A 24,334-nucleotide genomic window follows, 5' to 3' on the forward strand; every position below is an offset into this window, starting at 1 on the left:
GCCCTCAGACTGAGCTGATCCATTCATTGCCACAGTGTTTGGTACAGGGGAATGCATCAGCTCCCAACCCCCGCGACACGCTGCATGCTACCGTCCACAGGGGCGTTGAAGCGGTCGGTGATGGGGAGTGTCGCCTCTTTTCGTGCCCCTCCCCGTCCGGAGCTTTAGTAAGTAAAGTGATCACCCCCCTCTGACGGGGTGAAGCGGCAAACGAAAGGGGAACACACGCTCCTGGTGGCAGGATGTTCTCCAGTGAGCGGGTCTGTCGTATCTTCACAACTTTGGTTTCCTTTGCGGAAAGCTGCTGGTGGTGGGGTGTAGCCGCTGCTTCTCCTGGGACGGCTTCCCTCCGCAACGGACGGGTGTATGTATGTGCATAGGAAGGCCTAATACCTCCCGTTGTCTCCACCCCTCCTGTGTTGAGACGGATGTTCGCTGGTTTCACTGCACCGTCTGCGAATTCGCGTCACTTCTACCCGGCAAGCCCCACCCCGTATCATGTTCGCCGCCGGATGGGAGAGGGTGGATAAGGGAAAGGGTGTGAGTTCAGCACGTGCGTCGATTTCATCAAAAAAAACGATACGCAGCGATTCCGTACGAGTGGCAAGCGGATGTCCGTCCACCCGCCTACCTGGCCACGACCAAGACGCTTGGCGACATCGGCCAATGGCCAGCTATAAAAATGGGAGGGGGAACCCCTCTCCACCTCATATGGAATATTCCCCCCTTTTTATATCCGTCCCCTTCCCCTCTCCCCCTCCCTCCCTCTGTGTGTACACCAGCGAGGATGAAAACATATAGTCGCTCACAGTACTCCACCCACACCACACACAACTTCATCGCCATTTTGCCACATCATTTTTTTTTATACAGGAACGATACTGCCCTCTGCGTAGTGCATACCGAAGGGTAAGTGCTAGAGAGAGAGTACGGTCATCGGGTCCCTGGCGCGACTTAGGCAGCAGTAGCAGCAGCCGCGTCGTGCTCGCTTCCTTGGGGAGCCGGCTGGCACTCGGACGACGTTCGCGAGGATTTTCGCCATCGCTAGTGCCGACGGCGTCCACGTTGCCATTTTCTACCCCCATTCTACTCGCACGCCATCCAAAAGGAAAGCTAATCAAAATCAGCACCGAATAAGGCAACAGCACCCAATAACGAAACAGCCTTTCATCATTTTGTCTATCTTGTGTCCCTATCTACATGTCGGAGCAGCGCATCACTGTCGCGGTGCGTATTCGTCCGCCCATCGGGTGCGAGCGCTACGAGCCCGTGTGTGCTCGCAAAGCCGACGATGACCAGACCATCACCATCAGCGCAGAGGAAACGTCCGCGAGCGTCGACGGTGTCAGCGTCTTTCAGTTCGACTATGTCTTCGACGAGACCGACGACCAGGTCGCTGTGTACGAGGAAAGCGTGCAGGAGATGGTCGATCACGCCCTCTCGGGCTTCAACGCCACCGTCTTCACGTACGGCCAAACTGGCTCAGGCAAGACCTACACCATTCTAGGAAGCAAATCAGCGGACGGCAAAGTCACGGAAGGGTCCGGTGCCTTCATGCGCGTCTTCGACGACCTGTTCACGTACAGAGAATCCGTCAAGGACCGCGTCCACATGGTCATCACCCTCTCCGCACTGGAGTTGTACGTTGAGGACGTTATGGACTTGCTAATGGACAAGAAGAAGCTGAAGCTACGCGAGACACCGGAGGAGACGATCACCGTCGGCATCCACACAGTGGAGGTACACACCATGGCGGATGTCGAGCGCAACTTCGACGTTGCAAACTCCTTCCGTTCCGTGACGGCCACGAAGATGAACGACACTAGTTCCCGCAGCCACGCGCTCTTCTTCATTGACATTTTCCAAATTCCGGTGGAGAAGTTGCTGCAGCCGCCGAAGCTGTCCCAGCTCATTGACGAAACGGGCATGTCTCTGTCCAAGGGTGTTCCCGGTGTCATCAAGTCCCGCATCGCGCTCGTTGATCTCGCCGGCAGCGAGCGAGTGAAGCGCTCCGGTGCTACTGGGCAAGCCATGGTGGAGGCCCAGGCAATTAATAAGTCGCTCTCCACCCTCGGCACGGTCATCAACGCCATGTATCTGCAGAATCCGCACATTCCGTTCCGCGAGTCAAAGCTGACCAAGTTGCTGAAGCCGTGCTTTGTCGATACCACCTCGCGTCTGCTACTGATCGGGCAGGTGGCGCCGCCGTCAAACAGCGCCTCCGAGTCACTGGGGACTCTTCGCTTCTGCGACCGTGTCAAAGGACTCAAGGCGGGACAGGTCATGGGCTTCACCGATCCAGCCGCCGAAGAGGCCTTTCTGCAGTCGCGCCGCGTCAACGAGGAGCTGCTGGCCGAGATGCACATCCTCCAGGCGCAGTACTACTACGAGGCGGTGAACGTACGGCGCCTCGCAGCGGCCAAAAACGTGCCTGTGGAGCAGGAGCGGCAGCGCATCGTGGCAGAGCTCCAGGCCGGCGCTGCGGATGTCGTGGCGCGCAAGGAGCGTGAAATGCTGGAGAAGGCGGAGCGCAAGGCGATTGCGCAGCGCGACGCGGAGGTGGAGTCGTTTGTGCTGCACATGAACTCTCTCATCGAGGAGTACGAGCAAGTCGCCCACGCCGTCAAGAGGGAGAAGAAGGCACAGAAGAAGCTGCGGGAGGAGCAGGAGGCGGAGCACGAGGTGCGGCTGCATGAGGCCAAAAAGGCCAAGAAGCACCGGCTCAAGATGCAGGAGGCCGTCGCGGAGGCACGGCAAAACCTCGAGGCCCTGGACAGGGAGCTCGAGGCTCTCGATGGGCAGATCGAGGTGGTGGGAAAAGAGCGCGCGGCTGGTGTGATCGACAGCGTCGACGATGATGCTGCGTCTCCCAACAAAGCGATGGATAGCGAGGCCGAGGAGACCACGCACGGTCTCGTGGAGTCCTTTTACAGCCACGCGACGGAGCAGAGCCGTCTCTACTCGATGTTTGTTTCGCGACTGGCTTCCACGAGACGGGAGCGGTCGCGAGTGCGACGGATGAAGCTAATGAGCTCCACCTTAGTGACGGATGGCACTCTCCTGTACGACCTGATCTCTTTTCTCATCGATCGCGCCGTCGACGTGTCGGAGGGCGACCTGCCGCTTGGGGCTAAGTGGGGCTGGCACGACGTCGACGGCCTTAGCCAGCGTCTCCTCTGCGCAGACGAGATGTACCCGCCCCTGTTGCCGTCCGCGTGGGAGCAGCTCCACGAGGAGGCCAAGCCGTGCCTGGAGCAGCCGCACAGCATCACCTTCCTCAGCTCTGACGAGAGCGATGGTGAGCACTCGCACCACGCCGCGGAGTCTCGCCGCATCCGGCAGATTCGCGACGCCGCCGCCGCCGCCAAGGCGGAAAGCCTGTGCGCCTTACACGCCTACGACGAGGGTGACAGGAAGCGCGAGACGAGTAGCGGGGGGGGATCTGATGGAGACGGCCGTGACGGGAAGAAGATTAGCCAGAAATCGGCTGGTACCCCGACGCCGCACGCGCACCAGTCGGACTGGATGAATGGCCAGCTTCTAGGGCAGACGCCGCCGCAGGATGCGGCGCTGGGGGTAGCGAATACAGTAGAAGATGCGCTGCCTGTGGCGACGAAGGCACGCACACATAGAAAGAAGAAGGACGAGGCAGCTGCGGCTTCTGTTGTGTCTCCGAGTAACGGGAGCGGCGATGCATCGACTCGCGGCGCAGCGGCAGCCTCTGCGGCACACTCTCCGGAGGAAAGGCCAGGCCGACACGGCAAATCAAAGGGTGTCCCGGCTGCAATGGCGGCCGGATCAGAGGACAGATCTAGCGATGAGTCCGGTGACGAGTCGAGTGGGACAGAGTCCTCGTCGTCGCCATCAGAGAGCGACACTGGGGAGGAGTCCCCGGAGGAAGCAGCCGCTGCGAAGGGTGCCGCCAACAAGGATCAGAAGAACGAAGCGCATGACGCTGCGCGCAAAGGCAGAGGCGTCGAGGAGGATGCGCTCCCGGTGGACGCGCCGAACCCATCCTACCAAGAAAAGGACTCCCGCGCACTGATGAAGGTGTACGACTCGCCGACCCTCGTGCAAGACCTCATCCGGTTCCTCCGGAGCGGTTCCCGCATGCTCAAGCACTGCCGCCGCGGCAAGCCCCATGCGCGCGTCTTCTGGGTCTCCACGCAGCGTGGAAAGAAGGAGCTCTTCTGGAAGGAGCCGGACTCGCGGAACGCTGACTGCTCGTGCATTCAGCTGTGCGACGTCAGCTTCATCCAGCTTGGGTGCTTTGGTAAAGTGTTTTCCCGCCACCGCATTCCGCCCACTGATCCCGCTTTCTTCCGCGCCTTTACGATCGGGCTGAAGCATGGCGGGCGAACAGTGGACATCGTGGCAGAGACGCTGCCCGACTACGAGGCGTGGGTGGTTGGTCTCTCACACCTCGTCGGCGTCGACCCCGTCTGGGGCGGCAAGATCGACCTCACGATGGAGGTTGGCACCGATCGCCTCACCTATTTCGAGTCGAGCGTATGTGAGGCAAACTACATTCACCCCTTGGAGTACCTGGAGCTGAAGAAGCGTGTGCAGCACGTCGCGACACGCACGATGCAAGTGCTTGAGGAGTTCGGCAAAGACACCGCGCGTGCCCAGGCGATCCTCGGCGGCATCCATCCACCTGCTGTGAACAACAACTGTGCAGTGTACATGACGAAAGGCGAGCTGAGGTTTTTGTTGCCCGACACCTTCGACATTATTCGTGTGTCGCGACTGTGGATGCTCTTCCAGCAGATGAACCTCATCTACGACGACAACTTCACCCCCGCTACTGCGTTCGGCATCACGGTGCGAGAGTCGTGAAGTTGCATGGCTGCCAGGATGGAGCGACTTTTCACTTGCCAGGCTATACGGCTGTCCTATGTACGTGTCGAGCTGTTCCTGTGCGCGCGCGTGCGAGTCTGCATGAGTTTATCTGCGCTCAATCATGCAGCGCGTGACTGTGCGGGTGCAGCTCAGGTGACCCGCAGCTCCTGCTTTAGGCGTGCCCACCGGCGTACGCAATCCTCTCGTTCTCGCTTACAGCGTCATTATAAACAGAGTCATCAGAGGCGAAGAGGCACACCGCTGCCCCGGGCAGTTGTCTACGCGAGGGCATTGGCGCCGGGCGGCCCGCCCCGCCCTTTGCGACTCTCAACCTATATGCATATTCGTACTTGCTTGTGGGACTCCGCTTCTCAATTGGGGCACCGGAGCCTTGAGAAGAAGCGAAGAAGATTTCTGCAGTGCGCGCTTCTGGGCAGGAACGCTCAGGGGTGGTGATGAGGGTGCCGGCAGGTCTACACGGTTGCACTGATCACTGTCATGCATGCGCGCGTGTGCGACAGGGTAAATGGCATCATTATCATCATCGCACCGCACGTTTTGCACGTTGGCTGGTCTTCTATCATTATTATTATTACCTCTGCCCTCATTTTGTGCGTGCTTGCACATGTGTTTGGACTTTTTTTTGGTCAAACTCCACCGACCCACGGCCGAGGGTCCATTCTTTCCTTTCTTCCGTCTGTTCGTCCTTTGCGCCTGACGTGGTTGGCGGACCGTTACCTTCCGCCGGTTGGGTGCCGCCATCGCCCCTGCTTTGCTTGCCCTTTGTACACCTCAGGTGTTGGTGTTGGCCTTTTTACAAAAGATGTATGATGACACACATACACACATATAACTATATAACTATATATAGTTATATGTATCGGTTAGCGGCGCGGGTGCCTCGTGCGCGACACTCGGTCCTTCCTTCTTTTCCTTCCCGTTTTGGCCGTGTTTTGAATGCCTCTGCGACGTGTTTGCGTTTCTCCAGCATCGTCTCCCTCTCTGCCTTTCCGATATCCTGGCCTCGTTGTGCTCGTCCACGTTCGCGGTAGGAGGGGCTGCGTGGAGAGTGGCGGGCGTCCCTTTTTTTCCCTCTTCGTTGTTGTCAGAGGCACACGACGCGTGCGCGCTCACTCTCCCGCTTGATCTCTCTTCTTTTCTTTTTTCCCCCTCTCTCTTGTGTACATTGCGCGATGTCCAATGCTGAGTCGGAGGCTTCTGTGGACGTGCTCATCGAGGGAGCGGTGCTGCGGCGTATAATCTGTTCTCTCTAAAGTAAAGGTCGGATAGAGGAAGGTGGACGGAAGCGTGACACCGGCTGGAGAGCGAAGAGAGAGCCGGCGAACGTAAAGGCCCGTGCAAAGGATGGCTAGCGATGGATCGCTCTCACTCTCTTGGACCATTCTGCATACACATACAGCCATCCACGTGGATTTTGTGGATGTTTTTCTGGATGAAAGTGTGTCACAAAAAACGTTTTGGCCACCGCGCCCACGGGCCCTATAATGTAGATGCACACTAGATGATGGGTGTGCCTGTGAGCGGTAGCAGCTGCAGCTTCTATCGCGTTTATGTGTCTTCCGCTCACATGGCGTCAGCGTGTATGGCTACCTGCGATGTGGGTATAGCACGAGTGTGAGAGGAGGTGGCGAAGACGGCGATGGGGAGTAGCAAGGATTACCGGGAGCAGGCGGAAGGGCGCATGGCGGGAGGGTCACTTCCGGCGAAGCAAGGCTGCGGCTTATGTTTTCTGTTTTCTTTGCACCACTGCGCTATGTTCATCGGCGTTCTTTTAGTGAATCGACTCTTTTTCGCTGTCCGTGCTGATGCTCCCTCTCTCTCCCTCTCCCTCCCCCCTGCATGTGCATGCTGGCCTCCATGGGCGAGTGCGTGTGAAGTTCCCAGTATTCGTCTCTCGTCACACTCCAGTTTCTTCACTCGCTCTCTGCCATTCAGCCTTCATGACTCTACGGGTGTGGACATACATTTCCTCTCTCTCACCCTCTCACCGTAGCAACAGCCTCTGCCGTACGTGCTTCGTGTAACGTCCTCTTTCGCTTCGCTTGTTGCCGTCGTTTTACGCCACGCTCCCCTCCGTCTGTCCTCTCCACTCTACCCACCCCCCTCCTCTTCTCCACGCGACCACCGCCTCCTTTTCTCTGTTCATCGTCTTGCGCCTGCTTGTTCGCGATAATGCCTCAATGAACATTACCCGCGATGACTTTCAACGGATTTTCTTTCCCTTTGCTACAGAGTGCATCCACCGTTGTGCACATCTCCATTTACTTGTCCCCTTGTGTGCGCCGCTTTCAAGCCCATCTTTACGTGCGTGCTGTGTGCTTTGACCTCGCCTCCTTCCCCTGCGCTCCTACCCCCCGAGCAATCAGGCTGGTGCTCGCCAGCCTACCGTTGCCTGGGAATCTCTGCCACCACCCCCGCCTCTCTTGACTATGCATCGATATATATTCAGCTCATTGGGGCACATGTTTACCAGACTGCGCATACAGGTTTGGCGGACACATGCATAGTATCCGTGTTTCTTACCTGAACATACGCTCTCTTTTTCGCACGTGTCCATCCAGCAGCGCCTGATGACTGGGGGTGGGGCGGGGCGCGCACCTCAGCGCGTCGTATCCTCAGGGCCCAGCACACCGCCTCCGCCGGGAAGCCAGGCCGCCCCTATCCATTGCCCGTGGCGAGCTGCGTCCGGCGGTGACGCGGTCACGCACCCAGGACGTGGGGAGCTGCGAGCGATGCATCGCCGCTGATGTCTGCGGTGGGAGACTGGACGGCGTTGCATCGTCGCGGCCTGCGACAGCGAACACGTCTGCGCCACCCACATGGTGGACGAGGTGTGTGAGCGTGGCTGGCGCGTGTCCCACCCGGCCGTGACGCTGCCTCCTGGTGCGGGGAGCCTGCGCCACGGCGAGGGCGATGCGCGAGGGAGGGGTGGCGGCCGGCGGAGCGGGTGGCCGCTGTGTAGCTCGAGGCAGCGGCCGTGCTCGGGTGACGGTGTCGGCGCATTGCTGTGGCGCGTGTGGCCCCCGCTGCCTGGCGCCACGCGATGTGGCCCGTTGCATGGGACGGGGAGAGGCGGGGGTGCTGCACGGCAGCGGATGGCCATGGTGAGGACGAGCTGATCGCTGGAGTCGAGCGAAGCGGAAGAGCAGCAGCAGAGTACCTGGAAGGCACAGCAGTGCCGTGGCTTCAACAGCTGAGGTTGTTGCTGCACCTTGGTAGATGCAGCATTATGAGTTGCGCTGACCGTTGTGCGTTGCACGTACGCTCATGCGCTTTGCAGGTAGCGCCCCTCCACCCCTCCCACTGGCTGGCCGCCTCCCTCTCTCTCGCGTCTCATTTGCCTTTCTGTGGCTGTTCTCCGCTGTGTTGGGTCTCTGCAGCCGCACCTGCTCCGACACACACGCACACAAAACCCGCGTCCCTGACACCGTCTATCCAGTGCACGACACACGCCCATACGCGCACGTGAAAAGCAAGCGACACGCTCTCCTTTGCTCTTTCCACGTGCTCCTGCTGTTTGTTGCCACCATACCCTCGACGACGCCTCGCCTGGCCATCACCCCTGTGCCACATACTCCCTGAGCGCCGTGTAGACCTCACTGGAGCGAGGCTGGCACACGCACACTGACTCACTCCTTGCATACGTTCTCCCGCTTCAACAGTGCTGCTCTGCTCCGTTCTTGGGCGTCGTTGCGCACTGCTGCCCATCATGCCTGCGCCTGTCAGTCTCCGTCTGCCTCTCACAGCGCTGTGCCTCCTGGTGCTCAGCTCTGCGCTGTGCGTGACTGAGGTACTCGGATGGGGCTGCGTGGGCCACATGCTCTTCGCCGAGATCGCGCGCCGCCAGCTGGACGATAAAAACAAGGAAAAGATTCAGGTGATGGCGGCAGTATTTTCGGACAACGGTCCGTTCCCGACGTCCCCGGACATGGTGCAAGCGGCATGCTGGGCGGATGACGTGAAGCTTTGGCGTCAGTACGCCATGCGCACGTGGCACTATTACGATAAGGTGTACAACCCCGAAAACATCAATATCACCGATCCGGTCGATACAGTGAACGCCCTGACCGCGAGCCGCAGTATGGTGACCTCGCTTAAGAACCCGAAAGCGCCGCTGTACTTGTTGAACTTTGCTTGGGTGAACCTGGTGCACATCTTTGGCGATCTGCATCAGCCCCTGCACACGATATCTAGGTACTCTGCCACATACCCGCACGGGGATCAAGGAGGCAACGCGGTTACGGTTCGTGCAGGCAGAAGAAAGGTGAAGCTGCATGCCCTCTGGGATAATATTTGCACTGCCACGCCTCCACGCTACCAGCGGCCCCTCTCCTACACCGACCTCTTCGCCCTCTCTGCGACAGCGGACCGGCTGCTGGAAACTTACACGTTTTCAGAGAAGTTGCGGACACTCGTGAGCGTGAAGGCGATTCATGAGGAGAGCTACATGTTTGCGGTAAACAGCAGCTACCCCGGCGTCACACCAGGTGCGACTCTCAGTGATGCCTACCTTGATCAATGCAAGCGTGTCGCTGAGGCTCGACTGACGCTTGGCGGATACCGCCTCGGCTACCTTCTGAATCAGCTGCTGTCGGGCATCAATGTGGACGAGGCCGCACTGGAGGCGCACCGCGCTGCGCGTCCGAAGTGGAGCGCGTAAACTGCGGGTGGCCAGCAGCCGCTACGGCTGGGAGGCCACTTGCACTGAGGCGGAGTGTGTGCCTGCACCTGCACGTGTGCGAGCGTGAGTGAGCGCCGGGGCAAGCGGCGAAGGGCTGGCGTCGTGTCCCTTTTGCTCTGTGTGCATGGCCTCGGGCTATGGATCGGCAGCGAGGGGCGAGAGCGAGGAACTGCGTTGTCGTCGGCATGTGTCCGCTCTACTTCTGTGGCATGCGCAGCTGCTCACCTCTTTCCTCTCCGTGTCTGTGTGGCAGCGCCTGATGACTGGGGGTGGGGTGGGGCGCACACCTCAGCGCGTCGTATCCTCAGGGCCCAGCACACCGCCTCCGCCGGGAAGCCAGGCCGCCCCTATCCATTGCCCGTGGCGAGCTGCGTCCGGCGGTGACGCGGTCACGCACCCAGGACGTGGGGAGCTGCGAGCGATGCATCGCCGCTGATGTCTGCGGTGGGAGACTGGACGGCGTTGCATCGTCGCGGCCTGCGACAGCGAACACGTCTGCGCCACCCACATGGTGGACGAGGTGTGTGAGCGTGGCTGGCGCGTGTCCCACCCGGCCGTGACGCTGCCTCCTGGTGCGGGGAGCCGGCGCCACGGCGAGGGCGATGCGCGAGGGAGGGGTGGCGGCCGGCGGAGCGGGTGGCCGCTGTGTAGCTCGAGGCAGCGGCCGTGCTCGGGTGACGGTGTCGGCGCATTGCTGTGGCGCGTGTGGCCCCCGCTGCCTGGCGCCACGCGATGTGGCCCGTTGCATGGGACGGGGAGAGGCGGGGGTGCTGCACGGCAGCGGATGGCCATGGTGAGGACGAGCTGATCGCTGGAGTCGAGCGAAGCGGAAGAGCAGCAGCAGAGTACCTGGAAGGCACAGCAGTGCCGTGGCTTCAACAGCTGAGGTTGTTGCTGCACCTTGGTAGATGCAGCATTATGAGTTGCGCTGAAAGGTGTGCGTTGCACGTACGCTCATGCGCTTTGCAGGTAGCGCCCCTCCACCCCTCCCACTGGCTGGCCGCCTCCCTCTCTCTCGCGTCTCATTTGCCTTTCTGTGGCTGTTCTCCGCTGTGTTGGGTCTCTGCAGCCGCACCTGCTCCGACACACACGCACACAAAACCCGCGTCCCTGACACCGTCTATCCAGTGCACGACACACGCCCATACGCGCACGTGAAAAGCAAGCGACACGCTCTCCTTTGCTCTTTCCACGTGCTCCTGCTGTTTGTTGCCACCATACCCTCGACGACGCCTCGCCTGGCCATCACCCCTGTGCCACATACTCCCTGAGCGCCGTGTAGACCTCACTGGAGCGAGGCTGGCACACGCACACTGACTCACTCCTTGCATACGTTCTCCCGCTTCAACAGTGCTGCTCTGCTCCGTTCTTGGGCGTCGTTGCGCACTGCTGCCCATCATGCCTGCGCCTGTCAGTCTCCGTCTGCCTCTCACAGCGCTGTGCCTCCTGGTGCTCAGCTCTGCGCTGTGCGTGACTGAGGTACTCGGATGGGGCTGCGTGGGCCACATGCTCCTCGCTGAGATCGCGCGCCGCCAGCTGGACATCGCGAATGAGGAAAAGATCCAGAAGATGGCGGCAGTATTTTCGGACAACGGTCCGTTCCCGATGTCCCCGAGCATGGTGCAAGCGGCATGCTGGGCGGATGACGTGAAGTTTTGGCGTCAGTACGCCATGAGCACGTGGCACTTCTACGCCGTGCCATATAACCCCGAAAACATGAATATCACCGATCCGGTCAATAAAGTGAACGCCGTCACTGTGTGCCTTGATATGGTGACGTCGCTTAAGAACTCGAAAGCGCCGCTGTACTTGTTGAACTTTGCTTGGGTGAACCTGGTGCACATCTTTGGCGATCTGCATCAGCCCCTGCACACGATATCTAGGTACTCTGCCACATACCCGCACGGGGATCAAGGAGGCAACGCGGTTACGGTTCGTGTAGGCAGAAAAACGTTGAAGCTGCATGCCCTCTGGGATAATATTTGCACTGCCACGCCTCCACGCTACCAGCGGCCCCTCTCCTACACCGACCTCTTCGCCCTCTCTGTGACAGCGGACCGGCTGCTGGAAACTTACACGTTTTCAGAGAAGTTGCAGAGACTCGTGGACGTGATGGCGATTCATGAGGAGAGCTACATGTTTGCGGTAAACAGCAGCTACCCCGGCGTCACACCAGGTGGGACTCTCAGTCGTGCCTACCTTGATCAATGCAAGCGTGTCGCTGAGGCTCGACTGACGCTTGGCGGATACCGCCTCGGCTACCTTCTGAATCAGCTGCTGTCGGGCATCAATGTGGACGAGGCCGCATTGGAGGCGCACCGCGCTGCGCGTCCGAAGTGGAGCGCGTAAACTGCGGGTGGCCAGCAGCCGCTACGGCTGGGAGGCCACTTGCACTGAGGCGGAGTGTGTGCCTGCACCTGCACGTGTGCGAGCGTGAGTGAGCGCCGGGGCAAGCGGCGAAGGGCTGGCGTCGTGTCCCTTTTGCTCTGTGTGCATGGCCTCGGGCTATGGATCGGCAGCGAGGGGCGAGAGCGAGGAACTGCGTTGTCGTCGGCATGTGTCCGCTCTACTTCTGTGGCATGCGCAGCTGCTCACCTCTTTCCTCTCCGTGTCTGTGTGGCAGCGCCTGATGACTGGGGGTGGGGTGGGGCGCACACCTCAGCGCGTCGTATCCTCAGGGCCCAGCACACCGCCTCCGCCGGGAAGCCAGGCCGCCCCTATCCATTGCCCGTGGCGAGCTGCGTCCGGCGGTGACGCGGTCACGCACCCAGGACGTGGGGAGCTGCGAGCGATGCATCGCCGCTGATGTCTGCGGTGGGAGACTGGACGGCGTTGCATCGTCGCGGCCTGCGACAGCGAACACGTCTGCGCCACCCACATGGTGGACGAGGTGTGTGAGCGTGGCTGGCGCGTGTCCCACCCGGCCGTGACGCTGCCTCCTGGTGCGGGGAGCCTGCGCCACGGCGAGGGCGATGCGCGAGGGAGGGGTGGCGGCCGGCGGAGCGGGTGGCCGCTGTGTAGCTCGAGGCAGCGGCCGTGCTCGGGTGACGGTGTCAGCGCATTGCTGTGACGCGTGTGGCCCCCGCTGCCTGGCGCCACGCGACGTGGCCCGTGGCATGGGACGGGGAGAGGCGGGGGTGCTGCGCGGAGGCGAAGTCGTGCTGCGCGGCATCGGATGAGCAATGAAAGGTGCCTACGTGCGTCGCCGCTGCCCCCGGCGTGTGTGGTGTTGCGGCCTCTGTCCCGTTTTACGTTCAGTTATTATCTTTTCCTATTTATTTTTATTTTTGTGCTTCATTACTGATATGGCCTCTTTTGTGCTCTCATGTCTTTCTTCGTCTCTTCGTTGCGGAGGAGTTGTTTTTGGCACCTCTACTGCAATTTTTTGACCTCGGTGTGCGTGGCTCTTCATTGACGTGGCTGGTTTCCCGGAGGTGTTCACTTGATTTCTGTCTGATGCCCGTTCTAGCCCCACTACTGCTTTCTCATCAGTTTATAAAAAAATGCACCCGCAAATCGGCTGTCCTCACGGCTGCTTCCGTGAAGTGCTCGAGTTGACGGTGTTCGGTGGTGTGATGTGCCAGGCCTTGGCGGAAAGGCTGGTTGGACAATTAGAGGAACAGGCCCGACGGGACCGGTCCTGTGTGCGGACGCGCACCGACTCGCTGATGAAATCGATAGCGCGCTCGAGGTTGCGTGAGCGGAAGGGACGAAAGAAAGGACAGAAACGAACAACGTAACCGTTATGATTGTTTTATTTCTCCGTGTTGCTGCTGCTGACAGCGGAACAAGCGGCAAAACCACGAGAGCGACAGCGTCGTGTGATCCGAAAGGATCACAGCGAACAAGCAAAGAGAAAGAAAAACGAGAAAGCTGATCGAAGGCGTCCACGGGGTTGTACGCTCCTCGCCGAGGATTCGATAAGGGCACGTCGCGGCATAGAGTAAAGATGGCGACCATCTGGACTGGTGGAGGTGGTCAAGGAAAGAGCGGGGGTCCACTGGAAGCGTCGAATGTGTCGACGGTTGCGTGTGTTAATCTTCTCTTCTCACCCTGGGTTGCATAAAAAGCTCTAGAGTGTTGGCGGCCGAGCACCCCCCCCCCTGTCCCCCATCTTTTTTGGTTCCTGCACGCTCACCGTACGCCTCTCCCCCGATGATTCTCGTTCTATTCCGCTGCACGACAGTGATGGACAGTACACGGTAAATGAATGGAAGAAACGCTGTCGAATTTGCTGCATCACTCGAGGCGCTTGATGTGATCTATGAGAATGCGGAGATGCTGGTGGTGAGCAAGCCCCCAGGCATCCCCATGGACGGCGATGAAACCATATACGGCCTTACCGTAGAGTCCTTGGTGTGCAAGCACATGAAAGCCCGTGGCATCTTCGATGATACACATGCGCAGCTGCAGAAGGAGAAAAAGCGAAAGAAGCAGCTGAAGTTTGTGCATCAACTTGACTTAGGTACGAGCGGGGTACTGTGCTTGGCCTTTACTAAAGACATGGCCGCGCGGCTTGCCCACTGCTTTGAGATGCGCACGATTCGGAAGTACTATGTTGCACTGCTGCATGGGCACTTGCCAGGCGATACAGCAGCGGCGGAGGATAGCGCCTCGAGTGACCAGCCAGGCTCTACTTTCACGTCAGATACAAAGGCGCGTCGATCGTCGTTTGCCTCGTGGGCGAATGCGTGCAACAAGGCATGGGAAGGGTTGGGGTCCGTCCGGGGTGTTTGCTCTGCCTCCTCGAGCGGAGGATCCTTTGCAAACTTGGCAGATGGGGGTGGAGTGGCAGTGTTCCGGTACCTTCTGCAACGGCCACAGACGACAGCATGGGAGGCGGTGGGACCGGCAAATTCCAAGGACGCGGAGGATGTCGTGCCGGTGACTGTGGTGCATCGGTATCACTCTCGTCGAAGCGGTGCTCGATCACTGACCACTGCAGGACTGGAAAATCCCGCTCCCGTGCCGGCAGACGCCGTGGAGGACCTCATCTACCGTAAGCTGTCGAAGAGCACTGCAAAGCATTCGGTCGTCTGTGTTGATCTGCCGGTCGGCTACGATTTGACGGACTCCGAGCACTTCCGAATGGCTGTCACGGCAGTGCAAAGCCGTGACGCTACAACAAGCCTGTTGGTGCTGAAGCGCACCTACTTGGCAGCACCTCCACCAGCGGGCGGCGAGGCGCCACAGTGGGACGCAATCACTAAGGACTCCCCGTCTGTCACAAACTATCCAGTGACGCTGGTGCTGCTCGCTCCACACACGGGTCGACGGCATCAACTCCGCGTGCACTGCCGCGCCATCGGCTTCCCTATTGTTGGGGACACGTTGTACTGCACTGACCTACCATGGTGCGCCGCCTTGCCGTTAGGGCCACCTACATCCACATGGGTGACCGCCGGCGTTCGGCGCATGTACCTGCACGCATGGCGCCTGCTGCTGCCCGGCACGGTGACGCCCCGCCTCGGTGAAACTGAACGGGTGGTGCTGAAGAAAAAGCGACGTCGCGAGATCTTGGGGCTATCGGAGCAATGCGATACCTCCTCATCTGCGAGTCGCTGCGAGTGGACCGAGTTTGTGGCCTCGGTGGACTTTACCGGACTGGATCTGGAGGAGTCAGAAGAACGAGAGATGTAAGTGGTGCACCACTTGAGCCCCACAAAGACCTGCACGCGTTTTTTAGGAGTTACGCTGCGAAAGACAAAGAGGAGAGCGTGCACTGCTGTGTGGGATTCGCATTGATGAAGCAGGGGCTCAGTGGTGCGTGCCACTCACGCTGGTGGCCGTTCAAGGCGGAATGTGGTGCCTGGTGAGACCTGTATGACTCACTTGGCGCCAATGTAAACTGCGCGCTTTGCCCCGGCGGCGAGCACTGCGGCGCCATGCAGTCGCCAGACCCAGTCTTGCGACTGGTGCCAAGCTTGCTCTTTCCTTCACGCATCAGTTACCTTCTCCTCGTACAAGAATAATAATTAAAAAACAAATTGACTTCTCTTTGCGTGTACCCCAGCGTCTGCACCGGCAGGGCGCACACCCGTATCCTTGAAAGCCCGCACACCCGCACACCATAGAAGCACATTCCCTCACAGAGCACTGTTGCACGTTGCCTCACACACTTTTCTCTTCCCGTACGTGGCACTGGCGCGCCAACACACGTGACTACACAGGCACATGCCCGCACGTAGTCGTACTCAAGCGTAGCCTTTCGCCGCTTCCCCTCTTGTCTTGCTCCTCCTCAAAGTTGCGACGCCGTTGATCTCTCTCTTTCGTACGCCTATTCGCTTGTCCACCACTCCGTCACTGTCGCCCTCGCAGTTTGTGCGGTACTGGAGTCTCTCTCTCGTTGGCCATCTATTGGAGTGAGCACCTGCAGCACCGACTATGAGCGTCGCCGTCGCTGTGTAGGCATGCTACATGAAGTGTACGCTCCTCGCACCGTGGCGGATGTGGCTTGGAGTCGGCAGAAGACTGTGACACTGTCCACTGTAATCCAGCAGGCACGCGGCAGAGGCAAGACTTTGCCGAGTGCAGCACCGCACATTGTCCTCCTCTACGGACCTCCCGGCTGCGGCAAGCTTGAAACCTTAAAGGTACTCCTGCGCGAGGATGCCACACTGGTGGAAGCTCCCGTGCCCACGGCCCACAGCACGTCTCGTGTCGGCCCAGGCGCAACATCGCAGTGGGCTCAGTGCTATAGCACGTCCTTTCACATCTTTCACACGTGCGAGGCCACCGTGCCTGCTTATGCGCAGTACTTGCATAGCGTTGTTTCCTACTGTCGAGGCCAGCTGGGTGGCGGCGAGCTGCAGCTGCCGTCTCTCACCGAATCACCGGCAAGCTGCGTGAGCAGCAGAGGCAGCAGCAGCTCCGCGGATAGCCGCGCAGGCGTCATGGGAGGAAGTGCAGGCTCGACAGAGTTGCCGACAAATCATGCGCACATCATCAAGTTCTACGGTGAGCCCGCCTCCCACGCGCTGCATCGCTGTACGCTCTTGTTCCTCAGAGAGTACGAGGAACTGCGCGCCACTGCACAGCACGAAGAGCAGGAACAGGGGCCATTCCTTCCCTCCGACACACGTGTGGGCAGACGAGAGTGTCTGATGCAGCATCTTCGCCGTAACCTCATCTTTTTCCTTCACACCACACACGACACACACAACGATAAGCTCGACCTGAACACATCCTTCCCGTCCACGCTTCTCCAAAGCCCCACGGTGGAGCTGTTTCATTGTACACCGATAACGGAGATTAACTTGCGTAAGCGACTGCAGAGCATTTTGGGTCTCGAGGTACAGCGGCATGCGCAGAAGCGGCGGTGGGCAGCGAACACGGCCGCGATGGGCTGTTTTGCGAATTCTCTGCCATCATCATCATCTACCGCGCCACCGTCTGCGTCTCCCACGCGCGCTCGGCGTACCGCAAAGGCGAAGCGGAAGGTGCCCACACCCACATCTGCGGCTGCGACTGCTTGCACTACATCCCCGAGTGTTGATCTCATGGACCCAGAGACGTTGAACGCCATCGTGGCGGGGAGCCAGGGCGACATCCGCCAAGCCCTCCTGCAAGTACAGTGGTCGTGCCTAATACCTGCGTCGAACTCGCAAGCCCCGGCAGCACACCAGAGCGGTGAGTCGGTCGAAGGAGCATGGGCCCAGGCAGCGCAAGCTGCCGCGACGATCTGGGTGAGACTGGAGAAACAGCGATTGGCGGCCCGCCAGGGTGTTGCGGCAGCCGGCGCCGGCGCTGCTGACGCCCGCGTGCTCTCGCTGAGTGGTACCACGGGCGTCGGACGGAGCGTCTACGCTTCGCACTCGACTCCGTGTGTATCTGCCGCTACACCTGCTTTGAGAGCATCCGGAGTAGCGCACCGCGAAGGCAAGGATGAAGAAGGCGAGATCGACAGCGAGCGTGAGAGTGACGTTGTAGAGGAGGTAAGCTCGAAGGACTCGGGCGAGAGGGTTCAAATATTTTCTTCCTCCGAAGCCACCAGCTTTCCTGCGTCACCGACATCCCGGAATGGCGACAACAAAACACACGCCAAGGTAGGCGATGCAGCCTCCCGCAAACGGCCCCGCCAGTCGTCGTCGCCGCCCGCTATGAACATGCTTTCACTGCTTGATTCCCAGATGGAGCCCATGCAGGCAATGGCCGATGTGGATGCCCAAAGAAGACGCGGCACAAAAAGCAGACAGGGCCGCGTTGCGCAGCGAGGCGCGGCTCCCCCGGCGACTGAGTCGCAGCAACGCACCGTCCTTCCGATGACGAGGGACGAGTACCTCGGCCTCTCTCACGCCATCGGCCGGTTGCTCACACAGAAGTACTGCATCGATGAGGTGCTGGGCACATTAAATGTGCCACCGCGCAAGATACTGGACTACCTGACGAACAACCAAATTCGCTACTTTGGCGATGATCAACTGCCTCAGTACGCACGCTGCATCGACGCCGCGAGTGACGCGGACGCGTTGCGGGCCTCGGAGCTGAGTGGTAGCTTCGCTGGCATGCCAAACGCCGCTGCGCTGCGTGAGCGCCGTCAGCTGGCCGACCGCACCACCGCTGGCGAGAGCCTTGGCAACACGGGGCGATTAGTGGAGTCTATTGCGCTTCAGCTATGTCACCTCACGTACCGCGTGATTCAGACGGAGGTGCGCCCGCCACCAGGCTTCGTCGCGCAGGAGCCGCCGCCATACCTTCGTCTGGCTTACCCGCGCCTCCGCGACATTTGTCATGGCGCGATGTCCTATTCGATGCGCAGAGGGGAGGGGGGCGCCGAAGCAGATTCCGCTGCCTACCTTAGTGAGCGGGAGTGGGTCCAGCTGGCACTCGCGCGGCTCGAGAGTGTGCCTGCAGTGAGCGCCCGCGAATCTTCTGCAAGCTACCGGAGCGACAGTAACCGACGACACCGTTTTGACGCCGGTGCTGGCGGCGGCTCATCGTCACATGCGACGCTCACACCACGTATCCAGACGGACGAGGTGGACGTTTTGCGTGAGGGGTTGCCTGACCTGCTGTACCGGTGCGGCAGCACCGAGGCTGTGCTGCTCGACTACTACGCCTTAGCTCCTTATATTCTGCTCACCGTGAACCCTCTGCTGCCGCCGCAGTCGGCACATGCGGAGCGCGTCCCGGCCTCCGCGGCGTTGGCGTCGCTGTCGCGGGCGTGTGAAGGGGCAGACACGACGGCGCAGAGCCCTGGCATGCGCATTGCGCCAGACGCACCATCCCTGCCATCATCCTCATCCGGCACATCTACAGCGCCTACCGCGGCACCCCGTCGTACGGTATTTCGATTCGCATCGTCGTCCTTGTCAGCGTCGGCGCCGGCAATGGTGGTGCCCTCTACTCACTCTGTGCACACGAGACCGTGCCTGCGCCCCTGCACGCCCTTGCAGGTGGCGATTCTGCAGCGTGGCCGCAACCCTGCCACGGCTCAGCTCCGAAGCGACCTTTTTGTGTTGTCCACAGACGGCTTTGGCGACAGGGCCGCCGGCGCTGCGACGGAGAGCGGTGCGGAGCGCCCGCTAATCCCACACGGGGACGAGATCGAAGACATCGACGAGGACTAGGCCGCACCGGTGGGATCATCTTGGTGAGGAGGGGGGATGAAAGTCAGGGTGCGCCACTGTGGCTGTGCAGGTATGTGCCGGCCAAACAAATTGGAGCGAGCGCATCACCAGTCCACGATACACGACACACGCATGGGTGGAGTGCGAGGGATACTCACGTGAAACACGTCTTTTCCACTTCTCTTCGACCTGGGCGATGGCCATGATGTTGATGTGGTGGGGGAGGGGTGCTGCTGCTCCGCCGTTCTCCTCTAGTTCCATGAAGTTGTGTAGCCGGAGGTCGCTCAGCAATATCAAGGTGCGTTTATCCATCGTTTTCGGCGAAACTTCTGAACAGGTGGAGGAATGCACACCTAGCGACGTTCCACAATTGGACCGGTTCTCAGTTGCTTGCCTGGCGAGCACGTAGTCGAAGAAAAAGGGAAGGGTGGGGGAAGGGACCGTGAAGGGCCTCATGTTGTCCTCAACACATGCGCAAGACTGCTTCCTCTCGAGGGTTTCTTTGGCATCTATGACGATGTGCCTCTTGCGAGGCCGCACTTTCAGCTCAACCTCCACTAATAGCGGAGTATAGTGCGCCTCTGTGCGGGCGTGGCTGTCTGTGGGCGGTGTGTGTGGGGGGGCGGGGCTGGGAAGGCATGCCCCTTCGCCCCCCCCCCGTTCTTCCACCGGGCCGCTGCGGCGGCATTCCTGTCTTCCTCCCTGGGTGTCTACCTTCTCCTTCTCTTTCTATTTCGTCTTGCTTTCACTGCGCCCAACGGACCGACACACGCGCACTGACGCCCTTGCCGACGGCACCCGTCGACCACAACGCGAAACTGCTTCAAACGAGTCTGCTCCTCACCGCCTTCTTTTGATGCATGAAAGCACGCCCACCTACAGAGCTTCCCATATCTCCTCCTTGTCTCTCCAAGGCAGTGCATCGCCACTCCCCCCTTCTCTCTCTCTCCCAAGAACGCACGCACGCATACCGAGCCACCTTAGTCTCGAATTCGCGCCTTTGTTGTCGTGGCAGTCACGCATCTCTGCATCCCTCTTGGCCCCTTCCCGTGTTGTGTTGTGTTGCGTGTGTGTGTGTGTGTGGGTCGCCGCCGCCGGTCATACACATCCCTTCCTCACGGGGATTCGCGGGCGAAGCGACTATTTTCTGTCCCTGCTGCGCGAGTACCTGTGTATGTCTCTCTCTGATCTCCCCCGCCGCTCTCCCTGTGCTCAGAGGGTTTGACTCGCTGCAGCCCTTTGCCCGCTCTTTTCTGCTCATCTTTGGGAGTAGCGTTTTTCTTTTCGTGGCAGCGGCTACGCGCGGCTCACACTGACAGCAAACCCTGCGAGAAACGAATGGCCTCTCCAGAGTCGCTGCAGACCGTTCTGCCGAGCGAGGAGAAGTACCCCTCGGTGCATCTGCTCCTTCTCATCACGGGCAGTGTCGCAGCAGTCAAGACAGGGCTGCTGTTGGATCAGCTCTCGACAGAGCGGTGCAACATCCGCATTGCCGCTACGAAGGCTGCCTTTCACTTTCTCCGTCGCGCACAGCCGTCCAAGACGGGCATCCCGTTTCAGAGCATCATCACGGATGAGCAGGAGTGGAGTGAGTGGAAGGCGATGAACGACGCCGTGGTGCACATTGAGCTGCGCCGATGGGCAGACCTCGTTGTGATTGCCCCACTCAACGCGAATACGCTCGCCAAGGTGGCGACAGGGCTGTGCGACAACTTGGTCTCGAGTGTCATGCGGGCGTGGGAGGTGAGGCAGAAGCCGGTGATCCTGTGCCCGGCCATGAACACCGCCATGTGGATGCACCCCATCACGGCGAAGCAGCTGAATCAGCTGGCGGAGTGGTACTGCGAACCAGATCCGCGAAGCTGCACATCGTGCAGTAAAATTGTCAACACCAGCTTTCCGGTTGGTGACAGCTGCGCGTCGCCTTCGAGGACGGTTGTGAAGGAAAGCGCGGAGCCAAACGAGAGAGAGGCCGATGATAACGCCACGGCGGCGATAAGCGCTTCCTCTTCGTCGGCTGCGGTAACTTCCTGCGCCGTTGCTGCTGCCACTGCTACTGCGCGTGCCCCTCCGCTCCCTGTCACACTGCGTGAATCGATGTACCAGGTTATTGGTCCCGAGACCAAGCGCCTGGCATGTGGCGACATCGGGATGGGCGGCATGGCTAGCGTCGAGGAGATCGCACTGTACATTCGCCACACAATGAAGCTGATTCGAGATGAGAAGCGGCGTTGCTTTCAAGAGGCGTGGGAGCGGCGCGAGGCGGAAGCTGGAGGCACGCAGCCTGTGGAGCATCCTCCTCAGGAGACGCACTAGTCCCGGAGGCAGTCTCCTCCCACGGTATGTGTGACGGCGGCGCGAGTCGCATTGGTAGAGCGCCGTCGCAGACGAAGGTGAAGGGGCAAGGTACCGGCAAAGCAGTCGAAGGCCAGCGGCCAGCGAGGAAGGCCAGAGCCTAGCGCAGAGCCAGCACAGGTGCGGTCCCTTTCCCCCTCCCTCCCCCCTCACACACCTCCCGCCTTCTCCACACCCTCGCTCCTCACCGTCTTCTTAGACTCTGCCGTGTATCGTCTTGTGATTCATGATGCCTTTGCGTGTTGTGTAGAATCCTTCACCGCCGCGGCTGTGTCTCTCTTCCGCTCGTCGTTCTTCTCACCTGCATCACCACGCCATCGTCTGAGCGTGGGAGGAGGAAAACTTACGCACCCTTGTGGAGCTCCACCCCCGTATGTGGGCGTGCCTCTGTGTCTTTGCGGAAACGCTTCGCTATGGCGCGGCTTGGCTGCTTTCGTGCGTCCCTCTAAGGAGTGCGCGGCGGCCGCTTTTCGCTGCAGGGGCTGCAATACCCGAGTACCGCAGCCGATGCGGCTTCCGTCGCGTTTCGCTCAGTGCCATGCGAACGGCGGTGTTCCATGTTTCTGCCTGTCTCTCTCTCTTCCCTTTGAAAGTCATCGCTCGTCTCCCCTTCTTTTCGAAAATAAATAAATCTGTAGGCATTCGAGGCGCGACGCGCACGCAAAGACGCGCGCAGATTTCTTTGTTTTCTTTTTTTACAACTCCGGCCAGCCCAGCCCTTTACACACGCCCACACACACACACACGGAGCTTTCGCGTCGCAGAACTAGAGACGGCGCATCGCGACACTCTGCGTCGTTCGGGTGTGCGCGCCTATGTGTTGTCGGTTGCCTCGTGGTTCTCGCCTTTTCCCCGTACGACTTGCGAACGTAGACACAGACGTTCAGTGCACACAAAGCAGAAAGACGGAAAAGGCTGTAGAGGGGGATGGCGTCTTCTTCCACAACCGACGGCCACAGCGCTGTTGCCGGCACAGTGGAAACCCCGGCTTCGGTCTGTGGCAGCCGCGAAACCGTTGCCGCGTCACCGACAGCGCTGCGCAAACTAGGGAGTACAAAGAAGCAAAGAACGGAGAGAGCGTTCTTGTTCGACCGCTACCCAAGCCGAAAGATAGCGCTGCGGCTGGCATATCACGGTCACGTGCACGACGGCCTTGCAAAGCAGAAGGAGACAGACAACACAGTGGAGGGACTCGTGTGCGATGCGTTGCGACGGCTTCGCCTCATCCCGGAGGACGGGCCGCACAACTTTGGGCGGTGCGGTCGCACGGATAAGGGTGTCAGTGCCCTCGGCAACGCCTTATCACTTACCGCTCGCGCGTCGTGCACTGCAGATGCGGAGCCGCAGCTGCCGCCACTGGACTACTGCAGCATGCTCAACAACGTCCTGCCCTCGACGATTCGCATTGTTGGCTGTGCATTGGTCGATGACGCCTTCGACGCACGCTTTTCCTGCGTCCATCGCACCTACCGCTACTACTTTTTCCACCGCGGGCTGAACCTGGCAGCAATGCAGGAGGCTGCCGCCTTCTTCCTCGGGACGCATAACTTCCGCAACTTCTGCAAGATGGATGTTGTGAATGTGAGCAACTTTGTGCGCACGGTGTTCTCGGTCGGCCTGTACCCGAGCGAGGAGCTGCCGGAGCTGATTTCCTACCTTGAGATCCGAGCTAACTCGTTCTTGTACCACCAGATTCGTTGCACCATGGAGGTGCTGTTTCTCGTGGGCCGCGGGCTCGAGGCCCCTAGCGTGGTCCAGACGTTGCTAGAGTTAGGTGACTGCAAGCCAACGTACCCCCTGGCAGACGGTACGCCGCTGGTACTGTGGGACTGCGGCTTCGACAATGTTCAGTGGGAGATGTCCCACTGCGCGTTTCATGCGATGGAGCAGGAACTGCAAGACATCAGCACCGCGCTTCTGATCCGCGCCACATCAGCCGCCGCTATGCGATCTCAGTTGTTCCGCTGGTACACCGGTACCGCAGACGTGTTTCGCAAGGACGCGTTGGAGAAAAGAGTTGCATCAGGCGAGGGCCACTCGCGCGCTGTTGTTCGGCGAGATCCCGAGCTGCGGCGTTTGGATGGGTGGTCCATCACGGGGTGCGACTGGACAGACCCGGGTACCGCCGGCCAGATGAAGGCGCGCAAGCGCGACCTGCTCTACTACCTGCGTACAGAAGCCAACAAAGGGCAGCCCCTCTCGACGACGACTAGCTGCGAGGAAAAGATTTCTCAGACCGAAGAAACCACTGCCAGCGCCCCGCTGCCTCCGACGAACTACGTGCCTCTCTTGCAGCGTGAGACAGAGCGCACCTATGAGGAGGAGGTGCGGGAGTTGAGCGGCAAGAAGCGTGCGCGCTACGAAGTGAATGAGGCGAAGAAGGCGGCCGCTGCTGCGGCGCATAAGGAGGCGGTGGGCGAGGACTAATATCCTGACACGGACACGTATGCCGATCTGCACAAGTAATTGCCCAGGGTGGTTTGCGCGTTGCTCTTTTCGTAGACGAAGCGGGCAGGATGGTATTCGTGAGAGGCTATCGCGCGGTGCACCGCGTGCACGGCAACGCGAGCACACTACATCTTTGAGGCACGAGTGATCGCGCATGATGTGGAACGCGAAAGAAAACGACAAGGAGATACACGAACGAAGTCAGACTTCTGGGTGAGTTGACTTCTCCCGGCGCCCGTAGCTTAGCGCGACCCGCTTGAAGGGCTGCTCAGGCAAGTGGAGTGTGTGGTGGTGGAACCCCTTCGCCATACTTTGGTGGTGCTGTGACACAGACACGGGCGAATGAGCAACGCTCGTTTCGCCGCTTCTCCGCGCCCCTCCTGTGCCACTTCGGGATGTTGCACGCATGTCTTTGAAT

At 60.0% G+C, this 24,334-nt stretch overlaps 7 protein-coding genes across 7 annotated transcripts; all 7 read left to right on the forward strand.

Moving 5' to 3' along the window:
* Nucleotides 1-1,200: 1,200 nt before the first annotated feature.
* Nucleotides 1,201-4,839, forward strand: LMXM_29_1450 (putative kinesin; the record flags this gene model as incomplete). Its single annotated transcript, XM_003877246.1, has 1 exon — nt 1,201-4,839. The coding sequence occupies one exon, from the start codon at nt 1,201-1,203 to the stop codon at nt 4,837-4,839; it is 3,639 nt and encodes a 1,212-aa protein (XP_003877295.1).
* A 3,733-nt stretch (nt 4,840-8,572) lies between these two features.
* Nucleotides 8,573-9,523, forward strand: LMXM_29_1500 (p1/s1 nuclease; the record flags this gene model as incomplete). The annotated part of the gene is made up of 1 exon (XM_003877247.1): nt 8,573-9,523. The coding sequence occupies one exon, from the start codon at nt 8,573-8,575 to the stop codon at nt 9,521-9,523; it is 951 nt and encodes a 316-aa protein (XP_003877296.1).
* Nucleotides 9,524-10,942: 1,419 nt separating this feature from the next.
* On the forward strand, nt 10,943-11,893 carry LMXM_29_1510 (p1/s1 nuclease; the record flags this gene model as incomplete). The annotated part of the gene is made up of 1 exon (XM_003877248.1): nt 10,943-11,893. The coding sequence occupies one exon, from the start codon at nt 10,943-10,945 to the stop codon at nt 11,891-11,893; it is 951 nt and encodes a 316-aa protein (XP_003877297.1).
* A 1,929-nt stretch (nt 11,894-13,822) lies between these two features.
* On the forward strand, nt 13,823-15,184 carry LMXM_29_1520 (conserved hypothetical protein; the record flags this gene model as incomplete). The annotated part of the gene is made up of 1 exon (XM_003877249.1): nt 13,823-15,184. The coding sequence occupies one exon, from the start codon at nt 13,823-13,825 to the stop codon at nt 15,182-15,184; it is 1,362 nt and encodes a 453-aa protein (XP_003877298.1).
* Nucleotides 15,185-15,954: 770 nt separating this feature from the next.
* LMXM_29_1530 (conserved hypothetical protein) lies at nt 15,955-19,113 on the forward strand (the record flags this gene model as incomplete). Its single annotated transcript, XM_003877250.1, has 1 exon — nt 15,955-19,113. One exon carries the CDS (start codon nt 15,955-15,957, stop codon nt 19,111-19,113), a length of 3,159 nt encoding a protein of 1,052 aa, XP_003877299.1.
* A 1,338-nt stretch (nt 19,114-20,451) lies between these two features.
* On the forward strand, nt 20,452-21,429 carry LMXM_29_1540 (conserved hypothetical protein; the record flags this gene model as incomplete). The annotated part of the gene is made up of 1 exon (XM_003877251.1): nt 20,452-21,429. The coding sequence occupies one exon, from the start codon at nt 20,452-20,454 to the stop codon at nt 21,427-21,429; it is 978 nt and encodes a 325-aa protein (XP_003877300.1).
* A 966-nt stretch (nt 21,430-22,395) lies between these two features.
* Nucleotides 22,396-23,895, forward strand: LMXM_29_1550 (putative pseudouridine synthase A-like protein; the record flags this gene model as incomplete). Its single annotated transcript, XM_003877252.1, has 1 exon — nt 22,396-23,895. One exon carries the CDS (start codon nt 22,396-22,398, stop codon nt 23,893-23,895), a length of 1,500 nt encoding a protein of 499 aa, XP_003877301.1.
* Between the last annotated feature and the right edge of the window lie 439 nt (nt 23,896-24,334).

Source organism: Leishmania mexicana, chromosome 29, assembly GCF_000234665.1.
Source record: "Leishmania mexicana MHOM/GT/2001/U1103 complete genome, chromosome 29".
NCBI lineage: Eukaryota > Euglenozoa > Kinetoplastea > Trypanosomatida > Trypanosomatidae > Leishmania > Leishmania mexicana.